General features: G+C 45.2%; 1 protein-coding gene across 3 annotated transcripts in view; it reads left to right on the top strand.

Annotated features, from left to right (window-relative positions):
* Mob2 (MOB kinase activator 2) overlaps positions 1–16,264 on the top strand; it is a 146,987-nt gene that overhangs the window by 24,610 nt on the left and 106,113 nt on the right. Inside the window, exon 1 of one of the 3 annotated variants that reach the window (XM_076892587.1) lies at positions 15,569–15,924. The exons of the other annotated variants lie outside the window; for them this stretch is intronic. Within the exon in view, the coding sequence (XP_076748702.1) occupies positions 15,743–15,924 (182 nt within the window). The 5' untranslated portion in view covers positions 15,569–15,742. Of the gene's footprint in view, positions 1–15,568; positions 15,925–16,264 lie in introns of those variants that run through there. 3 annotated transcript variants of the gene reach the window in all.

The following is a 16,264-nucleotide window of genomic DNA, read 5'->3' as shown; positions in this document are numbered from 1 at the left end:
CCGTTTCCATGCCGTCTGCGAGCTTCGCTCGCGTACAAATGCAAATAGATCTAAACGTCGTTTCCTTTCGACCGTGTTATTCCTGGAAAAACTACCTTTCGAGTTATACTCGATTCCTCATCCGTGTCCCAGTAAAATTGTTCAGAGTGCTTCTTTACGGGTTCGCTATCCATTTTAAAAATTCTATCTCTCTCTTCTAACTATGGATGACAAAAGTAAATTCTCTGTTTCAAAAGTAGCCACTTCTCTCTCTCTCTCTCTCTCTTTCTCTCGAGAGAGAGAGAGAGAGAGAGAGAAAGAGAGAAAATACAGCACCAGCAGAAAGGATAATTTTCGACTCAAAGTTTCACTCGCAGCGTGTTCTAGAGTAATCCAGAATGATAGACACGGGAAAAGGGACTGCGTAAGTAAGAGACGGAATCGCGGAGAGGTGTTTCAATCAGTTCCAGTTGCCGCGTCGTTCACGTCGCGTCCCCTATCTTCATATTTGCCCATCGTGCCTCGTTGGTTCGACAGTCACCTGCTCTGTCCTGTTTGTCGCTGCAATAACCCATTCTACGTAGCTTTGTCGTCTGTCACCGGTATTCCTCGCTCGTTCGTTGTCCGCTCGAACTCGCTACGGCGTTCCTCATCCACCACCCTCAATCCCTGCCGCAGCCGCCGCTATCGTCCTCCTCGTCGTCGTCGTCGTTGTACAAAAGGGAACGGAGGCGCGCGTCTACTGTGCCGTGTGCATCTACCTACGGGGTGTGCAGTAATTCTGCACGCCGGAGGAACGATAATAGTCGGTGTCGTAATTCCGCTCGAACGTGATCGTCGCCACGGCGCATAATTGCGCCGGATTGAAGCGGATCGAAGCGCCTCCGTAGCCGACGCGGAGGCTCGCCGATGATACGGATGCTTGTACAGCTCGGTGGGATAAGTTTCATTTCGAAAGTGTTCGGACGGAAGAAGGGAACGGTTCTCTTTCGGCTCGTCCGAGAAATTGGTAATGTGAGTTAACGCGCAACCTTCCTAGAAGTTCAACAACGCCTCCCAAGTTTCAGCGATATGTCCTCCCAATTACGTTACTGTTTTTCAACGAAGAACCGTGGTTGCTAATACAAAAAGTTTTGAACATGGGATATTCGTGAAAGTTGGAGAAGATAGAAGGAGCCTCGCGATTGGGCGTGGTGTGGAAGGGTCCGCGTTAGACGGAACAAGGTATCGGTGCGCGTGAACTTGAGGATAAGATAAAACTCGACGGATTAGGTCGGGATTCGGTCTAAACAAAATCTGGGTCACGCTTGGATCGAGGTAGAAAACGAGGTCTGGGTTGGATCCTGGGTTAGCGTGGACGCGCCCCGCGGAACCAGATAAAGGCGCCGCAAGGTAGTTTATGTAAAGGATTAGTCGCGATTAGGAGGGCGAAAGGGCACGGAAACGACTGGATGACATTGCGACTCGGGGCGAGAGAGGGCTCCGTGGAAGACTTTCATGCGACGTCCTTTTAACCGGTTCCGGGGATTCCTCCGTGCGGGAATTCCTTTCAGCGGTGGCTGAAACGAACTAATCGTGGCAGTCATGTGAAGTTTGCAATTTCTCGAATGCTTGGAACGCTATTCTTTTACCTTGCTAGTATTTAGCGTTGTTTGTAGTATAATATGCATCCAACCCCCTTTATAACTCACTGCATAGATTGCGGTAATCCTCTTATAATATCAATGTTCTTATGGCACGAACTCCATGTAGGGCTTAATAAACTTGTACTACTCCCATTATCAAATTTGGCTTAACATAGCTTCAACGTAACGTAGACCTGCTTAATCATGTTATAAGAGGGTTCACTGCCGGCTTTAGATAGATTCTTTTTTCTTTCTGGTCGAATAAAAGAAAATTTATTCACTCTATTTTTTATACGTAACTGAATACGGAGTAGTAACGATACGATTGATAACGGACCGCCTTTCAGATGTAGCGAAACCTTAAACTGGAATATTCAATTCAGGTTTCGCTACTTGAGCGCGGGCGGCAGTGCAGTTTCCCCAACCGGGGTTACTTATCATTCTTGCGTAATTTCATTCCCGTGTCGCGGACGGGACTCGATGCAAATCAAATTTAATCCGATCTAAGTATCTCCCGAACCGGACCCTGACCCATTTCGCGGATTTTCAGACCCACCGTCGATCCCCTATCTCAGAGAGCCGTCCAGAATCAATCTTGGTTTAACCTCGATACTTAATTACCTCGAACGCGTTCGAAATTATATTGGACGTATCGTGTCCAAACTATCTATTTACGATCGTGCGTTGAAAGCGATCGTAGTTATTCCTTTTGGTGGCGACGCAGGAACGGAACCGAACGAAATCGCTGGTAGGAGAAGCAAAAAAGAAGAAATGCGGGGAAACGCAAAGTGGAAACGTATCCATCGAAACTTCATCCCGGTGTTTTTTCCCCCATAGGCAAACACCATCAGCGATTGTTTAATGAAAAAAGAGGGAGAACGGGAGGTCTCCATTATTCCCTTGGGTTTTCTCCTCGCTTCTTTGTCCGTCATTTCCGGGTGACGGTGGCTCTGGACGCTCCTCTTCGGCTCGCCCCCACCCCACACCCGGCGCCTACCGTCGTCGCGCGACGCAGCGCAAGGGAGGGGGTTGGTTAACGCAACGACTTGGACGTTTCAGTCGCGTTCGAGCTCTCGACCGTGTCGGTTCGGCTCGGGTTCGAATGTCAGCTGATCGGTAAACGGGAGATACCGGTGAACGGACACGGTACGAGGCGTCGTTCGTACTTTGGATTTGTTCTAGCTAGTAATTGTTAAGTTTCACGCTGGTCGAAGATCATCGATGTTTGTGCGGTGTAAGCTTTATGTGATCGATCAAGGGTGATTAAGGTTAAGAAGAACGTTTCGAGTAGAGCCGCGCTCGAAACGTATATACAGTGAATCGTTCGTATTTAGACTTCTGTTTGTTAATTAAGCTCGTCGTATTTTAGAATCGCTAGTCCCTCGTGCGATGCTCATTCTGTGGTGTGATCAATGAGAGGTGACCGTGGCTGAGAAGAGCTCCTTTTAGGGTAGAATCGAGTTTCGAGCATTATCTTTCTTATTAGCAGAGAAACGAGCATTGACAATCTTTCTAGAATTTTCAATGTTTACCTTCACCACGATCAGAAATAAGTCGACGTGAATATATCGTCTGGAGCACCGCTGTAAAAGTATTACACATTCGATGGCGAAAGGAAACATTGTACACGCTGAAACATAAACACGGTGAAATGTAGTATTTTCAGTGAAGTTCAAATGTTGACGCACCGAAAACACGGAAACTTCGAAATGAAACGCAAATTGATATCCAAATGATATTTGCGCGAGATGAATTAGAATTTTTACGCACACGTTTCTACGTTTCCCAGACGTAAAAAACCCGGGATAATCATTCCTGGTAACGCGATTTTAAACGCGGTGGTGGAGTTTCGAGTAACTAGAACAAGTGTATAATCGACGTACCCTCGTTTGAAAGGCGAAAAGTGGTACTCGGTCGGTACCAACAGATTTTTCGAACGTGGAAACAATCGGAGCTGTTCGCGATGCGACTCATTCACTCGGCCAGTCACTGGACGTTCATTCAATCGGCTCGCCGGTTCTTTTTACTTGAAACACGTCCAAATGGGCTGGATCCGTTCGAGTTGCTCGAAGATTGTTGGGTGTCGCGGCGGTCCTCGCCGGGACACCGAACGGAAAGTGCTTTGTACTTAACCCTGGGACGATGGTATCAATTTTTCGTGACACTCGCGTACTCCTGGGACGCATTGTACCATCCTCCCCCGCCTAGCAATAGAAATAAAATATACGTATATCCCGTATCTTCCTGCTAACATTTAGCCTGGCATTAAAATGCTGCGAATAATTCATTTTCAGTTGGAACGAATATAAACGTGCAGTTTTCTCTCGAGTGGAAATTTATGAAGTTAGAGAGAAGGACAGATCCCTCGAGGCGGCCTGTATTCTCCTCGTTTATACTCCAGGGTTAATAACTATTAATATTTTATGGCTATATAAATTACACTCTGGACAGTTGCTTGTAATTGTCAGAGGGCGCCGTGAAGTATTACGCGACATTAGTCATTCTATTTTCAGTTACTTTTAAATCGACCGCCGATACAAGGCGTATTGATTTAAGAAGAGTTTCTTGCCCGATTACGGTGGCATATTTTTCTCGTTTACTTTCAGTTTCATTGCCTCTTTCGTCTTGCCGAATGTAACCTTTCGAAGAGGTATTCGATGCTTTCTGAAACACCGTAAGGTACACTCGAACACGGCTCGCCCTTACTGTTATCTGCAATCTGTGCAAGAACATCGTAATCGCTGTTCGATAACAGCTAATTATTATTCAGTTGTTTGAACGTGGACGCATAATCATCGCGAGTAGTAAAAATGTTGGACCGATCGACAGAAATTCGAAATCGTTCCCAACTAATTGCCCCGTCCGATCTCGTATCGATGCTGAAATCGATTGCTCGTGAAACGATAGCCCTCTCTATCTTGGAAGGTTAAGAATCGACGCGAGATTGCCCATTTAGATAGTGTTTATAGTTAATCGTCGATCGAGTTTCCGACTAAGATCGAGGCAACCTCTCGCGGGGCTGCGAGGTGGTTGAGCGAACTACCCGATGTCGAGATCGTAGAATAGGTCACAGAACAGCGATCGCTATCTGGAAGATTAAGAATCGTCGGGTTTGACCATTTTGAATGGCACGTACAATCGGTCCTGTTGATCGTATGGCCGATTAACAGCGAATTTAGTCGCTGGAGTTGGTATTGGATCCTCGATGTCAAGGATGGAATGCTCAAAAATAGTCCCACCAGACTAATCTTGCTCGCGATGGTTAATCCGCAACAAATTATTCTCACCTCTTTCAACGTCTATTCGATAATATTTCACAGTAATTTAAAAAAGATGATTCTCATACTTGCGCATAGAAAAGGATACTTCTCAGGATGAAATATATTAGTCGAATCGATACCTCGAGATGTTACGGAAAATATTTACCATTTCCTCTTCGCGTCGTGATACGAACGTCCAATAAACGCGTTCGTACCAGTCCAACGGAATATATCGAAAACTGACAACTCCCGCGTCGCGTTTTCTTTTTTACTCTTCTTCTTTGCCATCCTGATACAGACGTTGAAAGTTGAACTTAGTTCTGCTAAGAGTTCCTCGCGAGAGATGCACATTTGCAGATGCAAATGTTTGCGAGAGCAAAATCAGGTATTTTTTTTCCGTCACGGTACACTGCAACGCCATAGTTCAGCGCGAACGTGAAGTCGTCGGGGCGTGCCCCGCTGTTTCTTGCGCTGGGACGCGTTTCGCAAACATTCCGCGCGCGTTAATCTTGCCTAACCTCTTGAGGGACGTGACGAGCCCAGCTCCCAAATTTCGGCTCGTTCCTCCAGTGTTTAGTTACGACGTTCCGGTGTTTCGCGTTATTTACCCGTGTAATCGTAATTGTTACAGCGGAGAAGGTTTACGCTTCCTCGTGCAACAACGGGCTGCCATTGCTCGCACGGAATTTTCCAGCGATAAATTTCGTTGTTTGATTCAGTAAATCTCTAGATTGTAACTATTCGCGAGTTACCTCGGTAGTTTCTCGCTATTATTTGTGGAATATTCGTGTTCACGACTCTTTTACCAGCCCTTGGGTCCCGAAGCGTTTGAATTTTTAACAGCGCCGCAGTAAAACTGACTGGACTTATAAGTCTTGTCAGTAAATAAACGGTTAACGCGTTAACCTTTTACGTGTCCAACGCTGGACTGTCGCAGTCTGAGACGAAATTAGTCTTTTTTTTACTTTACTCGACGAAATTAAAGGATCACAGAGAGGAACAGAGGCAGCGGGTGTTAATCTCGACCACGTTACATTTTACCATATTAGGAAAGACGGAAGCTCTCAACCTCTCTTTCCTTTGCCCTCATCCAGCGTCGGTAATGGAGGAAGACAGTGTCCATTCGACGACGAGACGAGGCCAGAAACGAAAAAATTTTGCTTCGTACTTTCGTCTTATCTTTTAACCTACCATTTTCGATTTTCATCGTTCGAAATGTTCGATTCGCTGCGTACGAAATGAATAACGATTCATAGTTCGAGAGCCAGTTGTTATTACGCTTATCGCGCTTTCTTGTAATGGCGTATCGTCGAAGAACGTCGGTTTAAGGCGCGAACTGGGGGAAAAAAGATTGGACACAAAACGTTGTTTGAGCAGACATCGAGTCGAGCGCTGCGGAGCAATTTCCCTCGTAATTTCGTGGAAAAGGGATGCGAGAGAAGTTCTGCGCCATGGCATTCTTAACTGGGAATCGAATTTCGTCGGGGCTCCAGCTCTCTTTCACCTGGCGGACATTGTTAAGAATGAAATCACTTTTTAAAACTACGACGCCTTACGTACCCTTCCGTTTCAATTGCCTTTAAGTTCACGGTCCGAATGTACAATTTTATCGACAATACTAGCACAAATTCACGACAGCCTACAACTATAAATGCGACGAGAAGTAATGAATTTCGCGTTACATGGATGGTCCACTTTATACCAGCTCGAAAGATAATTCTGTGTGGTTCTGAGTGTTTCTTTTTTTATAAATTTCATTTGAAAACGATGTAGCAGGGAGTATCGAAAGTATTTCACCACCGTTTGAATGGAATAACGTATAGTCGTCTAATCGATAATTTTCGACGATCCTGTTTCGCAATCATCGGCTCGATTTATACGTCTATCCGTTACGCACCGGCGATTACCAACACCTTTTGTTCGATTCGTGATGTACAGGCTTGCCCCGAACCAGGACACGCCTGGGGGCCGTAAAAAAAGCTCAAGGAGAAGTAGCACTCCCGACTAACCGCTCGTTCACTTCGACGTTCACCTGGACACTCGTTGAACATCGTTCATAGCGCGGAGAAAGTTTCGCCCGTCTTCCACGCCTAGAAAATCGCAGGCTGTCCACGAGAATCGTACGGTGAAAATTAGTTGCGCGTACGAATATCGATTTTTCTCGATATCACTGCGACGGGGCTCGTGGGTGAGATTGTTGCACCTATCGCGGCGCGATAGAACGAGAAGCACCGGGTGCTCGACCACATCTGCTGGAAATTTTCATACGCGATACCAGAAGCTAAAACGAGACGAAGAACAAGAACGACAAAAGCTCGTTCGATGCTTCGTTTGCGAGGAAAACGGCTTCGAGTACCGCAGGGTACGTGTGCAGCGATCATAGGAACCCATAAGCCACCCCCGAGTGCAACGCGGGTTGCAGCGCGTCCATATTGAGGTTCGCCAGGCGTCACTGCACGCGTAAGCACTGAATTTTACGTCCCTTTTTCGTCGAGACCGAAGCTCCCAGCACAGTTTCGCGTTATTCAGGATTTTTATCTCGTTTCGCTTGTTCTAGAATACATCGGTGTTCAAAGTTCCTCTAGCAGAAGTAATCGAGCTCGCTCCGCACCCGAGTCCCCCTCGTATTAAACCACGAAAGGGTTAAGGGTGAAGAACGCCACGGTAGAGCTGATTTATTGGAGCTTATTCGATTGTAACGTGTGACGTGTGCGCTCGCTGATACCGCTCTAACGTTTGCATAGATAAATTGTGTGCATCGCCGTGCTCTTCTCTGCGCGAGATCAACTTTCGACGTTGGGCTTTCGAGGCTGAGCGGAGCTGGGTCTCTCTGCGGTGTTATGTAAGTTATCGGGAATGACAGCTCGATTTTAATGGAAATATGGGTGGAGGTGTACAGCGGTGCGATTTATTATGGACTCGCGTTTAATAAGCGAACGTGAAACTGTACATTACATTAGCTTTATTGTTGTAACGTTACATTTCTTCTTTCAATGGAAATTTTTTTTCTTGCCAATGTGAACGTATCACTGTGGATTTATACCAATCGCTGGATGATATCTACGATCGATTAAAAACTATAAAAATGACAATAGATTCATAGTCTAGACTAAAACTGACTGCTTGGAGAGAACGATGATTCATTGTCATTTGTTTTTCAGCCGTGTCGTCGCGTGGGATAGGTCAACGCTGTAATTGTTCATCGTGTTCTCTTTTTTCTCGCCTTAGTTAAATCGGCTCTCGCGATGCGAAACGTAGGCCATCGCAACGGAAATTGAATTCGCGATTAAGCAATGGGAACGATTCACGGAATCGATACTTGCAAAAGTGACGAAGCTTTTTTTGTTTTATCTCGGGAGAGAGGGACCTGTGGAATACACCGTTGATCGTATCGTGGCTCGTTAGTCTAGTCTAGACGACACCGCCTCGAAGATGGACTAATTTAATTTGTTTTTACGCGCGCGCACGGCGTCGTCGGTCCGATCGAAATTGACTTACATCACTGTCGCTGTTGGTGGCTGCTCACGGCTCATTTCTCAGTCGTCGCATGTCCTCGATTTAAAGCGTGGAAAACGAATATCAATGCTCTAAGGTCAGAATCGCAGACGCGTTCATGCATACGCATGTGCGGTGATTGATATATCATACCTTTGGATTTGCTAATCGACTGAACATTCGTCAAATTGTTCTATCGCCGTCTCGAGTTTCGTTTCCATCCGATTCCATCGGCGCGTTTAAATGCCCGCGATACGATTACTTATTTCTTCTTACTTCAACTTCGTTATCAACGTTTATCTTCAAACAACTATTTAAAGTGTAGAAGCGGAACGCCGTTCGTCGAAACGAAACGTAATCGAAGGAGAATATTTTCAAATATTTTCGATAGCGAAATACAGAAGGCACTTAGGGAGAAACGAAGGTCATGAATGTTAATTTCGTCGTCGAGCAGCGGTTCTGCCATTTGGCAGTGAGTCACCAAAGTGCTCGGCCGATAACTTCTCTCCGGCTGGTTATCTTCCAGAGCATTATTCATCGGTGTACTCGTTTCGAAGTTTACTAACCGATCGCCACGGACTAATTCTCCACCGTCACGGGTAACTCTCTTTTAAACCCGCGACGTATCAACATCCCTCGACCATAAATCCACACGCAGTCGCGCTCTTGTTTTTTACTTCCACCTTCGTACTCCACAGCTCAATTCTTCGACCGTAGGCTCGAAAAAAGTCGAGATACGTGCCAGACCAAATAAACTCTGCACCGTGTACGAACTGAACAGTCCTGGGAGAGGGAAAGAGTGGCCTTGGCCAGCCAAAACTCGTGGTACGTTCTACTTCGTACTCGGATGCACAACTTTCACGTTCGTTGTCGAGTCGTTGAACGGGTCCACCCTCCACCTTCCGTTTTTCTTTTTTTTTCTTCTTTCAATACGCACGACTTTCATAGTTCCGGAACTATTGATAATTCCTGACGTTAGAAGGCTGAGAGACGATGCTCTCGCAGCGAGCTTTGATGTTGGAGAGTTTTTTCAGTCCCGCGAAAGGACCGCGGTACCCTGGTTCGCGTTCTTGACACCAGTCACGTACGTTTATTATCCGTCACCCTTGCCTCGATGACGTCACGTTAATTAGACGCTCGGTCGAGCATAAATTTCGATCGGCGGCTTGCGATTTATGGCTACAAAGCTGCCGCCTTCTTCCTTCCTCGTCTGTCTCATTTACGTGTCCGAATATTTTTCGGACGATAGCAACTTTTTCTTCGTTTATAAGTCAATGAAACGATGGGGACTTGAAATAATTGAAATCTGAATTTAACGCGTGAAATTATTGGAGATATTACGAGCGTAGCTCCTGAACACCTTCTATCAGAAGTCGTGAAAGAGCAAGGAGCTTACTTACTGACGTAAGCAGCCATGATTTAATTTATAAAATGTTCGAAAAACCTTGTTTACCACGCGCCCGTTACATCTTTAATACCCTTCATCGAATTATCGTCGTAAGACGTGTCCTATCGCTTTTCCCCCCTTCGTTATGTAAATTCTCTGTCTCGGCTCTCGGTGAAATTGAACCGTTCTGCACATCACGGTGCCGGTTAATGCGTAAAACAAGCTGTTTTTTAAACGACACGCGTTAAAACAGTCGCAAGGAATAATATGAATATGGAGTAACAGAGACAAGATCTTGTTTTTCGCAACTCCGTACAGCCGTGTTCTGCGTAAATGTATTCACATAAATGAACACCCGCCTGTTTCTATGTTCATGCGTTTAACAGACCTACTATTACACTTTTCACGTTTAACTTATACATTTCATCCGTTCGTCTATTTACCATCCGATTCGCTGTTCTTGCACGGTATTTCTTGCAAATATGATCGTTATTGGTTGCCTTGATGGACACGATTTAATCTTACTTTTTAATCGAAGTAATTGGTGTCGGCTCGAGCCGTAAATAGAATTGTCATTTGTCGATCAGATGTAAAATATCTACGCGATATGCGCATAATTTACATATTCAGTTATTGTTACGCACGGACGAAGTTGAAAAAGGTGTTCTCTTGTCCGATGGGTATCAGAATGGGATCGCGATGGATGATCGAAGTTTGTGTATATTGCCACGCATCTAAGAGGCTGTCGACTATTTCCATTAGACTAGAAATGTAATTCATCGGTGTTTTTCCAATCGCTCGTAAAGTGAAAATTTTCTTTCAATTAGCTGGTTATGTATAATGTATTAATTTTCCTGTATTCAGTGCTGCTAGTATATGTACGTTCAATACTTGATTGAATATTCAATTTCATACTCCAGATTGGTACAGATATCGCGAATTTTAATTATTTACGGGTTTATCAAGTACACGTGTCCCGAACGATCAAATAAATTCCGTATTCATCATTTTTCATAGACAGCCAATAAATATTATCGCATTGCATTAATACTAGGTGTTGAATTTAACAAACGTCGAAGATTTGTTTGATTTATTTCATCTCCTTATCAACCGTACGATATACGCTTTGTAATTCGACGAAGAGACGTTTATTATTCACTGGAGTGTTGTTTTCGAGCACTTTAATCTTATCAATCGATGGACAGCAACATCGAACGATATTCTGACTAAATAATTATGTCTGGCACGAACGCGTTTATCCAACCGTCTGACCATTCAATGACGATTCAATTCGAGCCGATAGAAATTCACTTGTGCTGGAGATATTAACGCGGCGAATGGGTTACAACTATTGCTCGCATTTTATGCAAACACTTGGAACGATCGCATCGAAAGCGATACGGAAGAGAGAGACACGGCAAATAAGCATACCACTGTCGCGTATCTTGAGTATTGTTCGCGTTACGGATGGCGAATTTAAAACATAGACGGGACAAAAGAGTCTTCCAATGAGAGAGTCATTGTCTCAGTTTAACTTGTACGTTCCGCTCGTTCGGTATCAGCTCCTTGCAATTAGGTTAATGTACTACTCGCAGAGGAACCAGGATTTTATCAAAGAACACAGATGTCTTTGACGCGCTCCACTTTCTTACCATTTTTAATTCCCCCGGTTAATTATCTACCGATAGAAGTTCAAACTATACGCGGCTGTAATAAAGTAATGACATTTACGAATACTGTCGAGTTCACGCGTGAAACCTCGACGATGCATTTAATATTTGGTAGCAAAGGAAAAGTGGACTGGTTACGGGTTTAAAGCGAAGGTTTACGCGCACGCGACGCTCGACTGATTAGTCGAGTTTTCTGCCGCTCGGTTCAGCCAAGGATGATATCTAGTCTTGGAACACCGTTTCTATAGCGAGTCGTATATATCCACTGGCGTAAGGAGTTGATAAATTCCCGGAAGTTCGGGAGAACGTTCGTGCCGTGGCTACCGAATCACGAAAGCGAATTATTTCGATGCTCTGAGAACGGTGCCTCTCCGAGAATATGCTTCTCTTGCAATTCCGCTACCTCGAGTTCGATTCGAGACTTCACGTTTCGACGTTGCTCCGTGTTTTAAAAACAAATGTCGAGACGAGCCGTGTGAGATGTCCCCTCGAAACTTTGTTCTCGATGAAATTAGTTCTCCGCGCGTAACAGGTATATCAAAGGTGGACCATCGAAATTTATCGAACGTTCTAATTCAGTTCCAATTGGACGCCACGAAAAAGTGTGCACCTTGTAACGCTCGAACTTGATCCGTTTCCGCGTGCAACCGGATGAACGAGCCAACATTCGAGGCACGTAATATCGAAACGCTGTCTGGGAAATTCGAATGCGCGTAGAATCCGGTGAATATCGGGTCGAATTTATGGACACGTGTAAAATTACGAAAATAGGTCGAACTGTTACAATCTGATATCGCCGGTTCTCCAGTGAGAAATTACCGCGGACGCCGCACCCGTGTGTACCCAAGTTCTCCACTGGTTTTTGTCATCTTTTTATTACTTGGTGCCGTCTCGATATTGCACTCCTTTATCGCGTCCAATGGAGTTACGTTATTGCCTCCTTTAATGGGTTCGAATTTTTGTTGGAATTATTCGGCAATAAAATAGAGAAATACACGAGGTGTATTGGATTTAAAGGTTCGCGATATTTTTTTTTGCGTCGGTATCGGGCTTTCTCTGAATTTTACTGTCGATACAGCGTTATTAACTTTTCCCACCCTCGTTTTATCAAAGTTCCATGGGAAAACGATTCAGTGTTTTACGATCGTTTCAATCAATTTGAAAAATATTGATTCTTTCTTTGGATGAGGGAGAAGAAGTGTATCCGGCGCCAAGGTTCCAGCTTAATGAAAAGTTAACCAACATTGCTCGCGCGGATGGCCAGAGGCGTCATACTTCCAGCCACGTATCTTTCACTCGATAGAAGCGTAAAGACCGCGAATGATCATTTTTCTCATGACTAATTCAATCGGGTCACTAGTCGTTTATTGGACCGTGAGTACGCTTTCATCGATTGGAATTTACACAGACGAAACGGGCGGAAATAAACGACCGTTTGACTTGAGAACTCATAATTGATCGGCACGGTGATACAGTTTTAATTAAAACTGGTCAGAACGCGGAATCTTGTCCAATTCGCTATGAGTTGTGTCGAAATGCCTGTTCTAGTTTCGCAGAAAATACGGAACACGCTGTTCGCGATAAGATATAATTATACCACTGGTTCTAAGAGCGTGATAATTCAGTTGAATAACCGCAATTAATCGAGAATATTAGGGAAGCGTCGACGAAATGAATTGTCGCGAGAAGTCCGTAACAGAACGTAGGGAGGATGATCGCGAATAGGCAACAAGCAACCGCATTGTTCACCCTGTACGGGGTTAAGCTCCGACTCTATCGAGGGGTGGTTTTATTGCGACGGTCTTGCTCGCCTAATAGCTCAGAACGCGCCGTTTTAGATGGCCCGTCTATCTATCTCTCGGAGCATTTGATTACCCCCGTGTGTACGGACTAACGAAGCGTCCAAGTGTCATCAAACAATCTCGATAAAACAATTATTGCGTTCCCTATCTCTGTGACGAACGGTATCGCTTTAATCGCGTAGCTGGTGTCTAAGGATGTACGCGTGTTTAGTACTCGATATCCTATCCCCAGGTTTCTACGTTTCATCGTGTAGATCAATTAGTATTATTTGTTAGGGAATTATCGATAATGAGCAAGGCTTCTAGGATTAATCGCGATACTTTTGAGAATCGACGTTTGCATAAATTGACAATTGAAGCTTGTATAGGGTAAAATTCTTGTAATTTTGAAAAAGGCGACAGCTTAGCTTCTGTAACACTCGTTGGCGATGCCTTCGAGCCTAGAAACAGCCTGTATAAACACACTTGTCACGATCCTCCGGTGATCTTGGAGGCATCCGTGACGAAACCACGCGGGTCGTTTTGGCGTTGGTCCAGTAGCGCATATTCTAAAAATTCCACCGCATTCCTACCCCAGAGAAAGAGAGATCGCGACGGGAAAGGGGGGGCGAAGGAGGCCAGGGAATCGTAATCGCGATCGTCCTCCTGGCCCGTTTCGATTTCGAACCAAGGGACGCGCGCGCCTCCATCTGCCCAACAACCTTCGCTCTTTTGTCTTCGCGAAGCATTTTTAGCCTCGACGATCGTTTCAGAGGACGTTGTCCTGCGCGAGATCGGAGGAGATATCTCCCGCGGAATTTGTTTCAGCTGGCTTTCAAATTTTCTGCCAACTCGCGAGAACCAAGCTCGCCAGGGTCTTCGCGCGTACTGGTTTTTGCTCGAGAAGCGGATATTGGGTCATGGGTGAACCGTTTTTACCGTCAACGTGACAGTTTACGAAAAATTATGGAGAACTTCGATAGATATTAATTGTAGATTAATTGAATTTTGTGTGAATTAAAAAAAAAAAAGAAAAATCTGAAATCTGTATCTCGTAAAAGTTCAGGCTGAGATGCGAAGGAGATAAAGGGATTTCTCGGGGATTTATGGAAATAGACGTAAATATTAGGTCGCATAAAAATGCCAACTTTGTATTCTTTATACGTTAATTCCAATTTATGAGAGGAATAAGAGGATTTTTTCAAGGTTCTTGATAAAAGTTCCCGGCGAAGCACAGGCCATTATAACGGAAATCGTATTATAATTAACTGTGATTCCAACTTTTTTAACTCTAACTTCTCACAACATTCTCTCGAGTTTCAATTATATTATAATGCTGTAAAAGGACAATTATTTTAAAACGAATATAAGAACGACCACTGGCTGCGTTCCCTCCAAGTTTATTAGCGTCCATTGCGACTCGAGATTGACGCAAATACGTTAATAAACTTGTCCGTTTTAATGATTTGATTTTAAAATACCGCTATTTTTAGCTAAAAGTGCTACTTCACGGGAAATCTTGAAAGTGACCTTCATCGCGGCATCGATACGGCGGTGTCATTGATTTTCTTACGCATTTGAGCACTCTCTCGACCGATTTCCTCTAACGTCAGAGACGCTCGAAATTGTTCTCCGACTCCGCTTCGAGATAGCCTTTGCGCGTTTCTCTTTACGCGTGTCGTTTCGTGTAACGCCGAGCGAAGAAAATTGAAATTCCAAACAAAAGTACGCAAAATAAAAGCAACACTTCTCTTGAATCGCTTTGCGTTTCTCATGTCGGTTTCAATAAAAGCCCGGACAAAAGTGTCCTCTTACGTTCAGAACATTCCATAACTGCGAGTCTGCGGCGTAGAAACGTTTCTTCTTTCTTTCAAGTATGTACGCAGAGCACACCGTACGATTTCAACAGATACGATAGAAAAGAGAATCGTAAAAACCCTCTCAGAGCTCGTTAAAGTGTGCTAAAATTTTAGCGGTCAATGTCGCGAGCGGGAATCGTTGATCCAGACGCCGTCGAATGATTTGTTCCTTAGAATACCGCAGAACTGTGCAACAGAGGGGGATAGAAAGAAAGTTCGAATCAAGAGCGGCTCAAGTTCAATGCGATAATCGAGACGAACTTGGCACGCGTCTCCGTTCCCAGAATCCCGTTGATCTTGGATCGACAGTGGTGCCAACCATGTTTCCGCACGGAACAGAGGGATCTACCACCAATGCGACTACTGCGAACCGTGAATACCTCCTGCTAAACGAACAGACACTAGAAATGCGTTAAGAAACAGGCTGACACTTGGCGAGAAGGTCGAAAAACGTTCGTCGTCGTATATCGTCGAGATAAAAGGACACAGGAGTCGAGGTTTGAACTCGAGGATCGTTGGCATATCGAGCGGACGGTGAACACCAGGCGATAGTTGGTGTCGCAGCCGGTGTTCGATGAGAACCGAACAAGATTTGGTGCATACCCAGCGTACGTGAAAAGATCCTCGGTCACGAGGACGGGGCGCCGAAGAGATCGTCATCTACCACGACGATCACGACGACGACGATGCTGCGCTCGCCTGCGCGCGTCGTTCTCCAGGACTCTTCCGCCTCGACGTCCTCGACACTGTCGGCGCCACCGACGCCTGTCCACCACGGCGCCGCCGCCAGCAGCTCGACCGTCTCCTCGCGTCTTTCCCTACTCGACACCTGCCACAGGAAGATCAGGTTCTTCGGCGAGCTTGTCGCGTGAGTCCCTCCGTCTAGTTCCATCTCGTCTCTAGATCTTTATGTACCGCGTACACAGGATACTGGCCGAGTAGAGGCGAATGCCGCGACAAGGCGGAAGGTAGTAACACGGCTGTAAAAATAAACTGGAAACACGGAACGATGGTTTCCTTGTAACTGGCTTGGGTACGTGGGAAAATTGAATTTAAAGATTCGCATGGTACGCGCATCCTTGACTATCTTTAAGCTTCGCTGCGAGAGTTGGAGGAATAGGTGACCTTGAACGAAGACGATTCTTTAACGAGCGATCTCAGCGCTATCGAAAGTCTGACATCGTTTGTTGGCGAGAACGTAAGGCTTG

This window comes from Xylocopa sonorina, chromosome 3 (assembly GCF_050948175.1).
Source record: "Xylocopa sonorina isolate GNS202 chromosome 3, iyXylSono1_principal, whole genome shotgun sequence".
Classification (NCBI taxonomy): Eukaryota; Metazoa; Arthropoda; class Insecta; order Hymenoptera; family Apidae; genus Xylocopa; species Xylocopa sonorina.
This window is presented reverse-complemented; position numbering and strand designations above follow the sequence as displayed.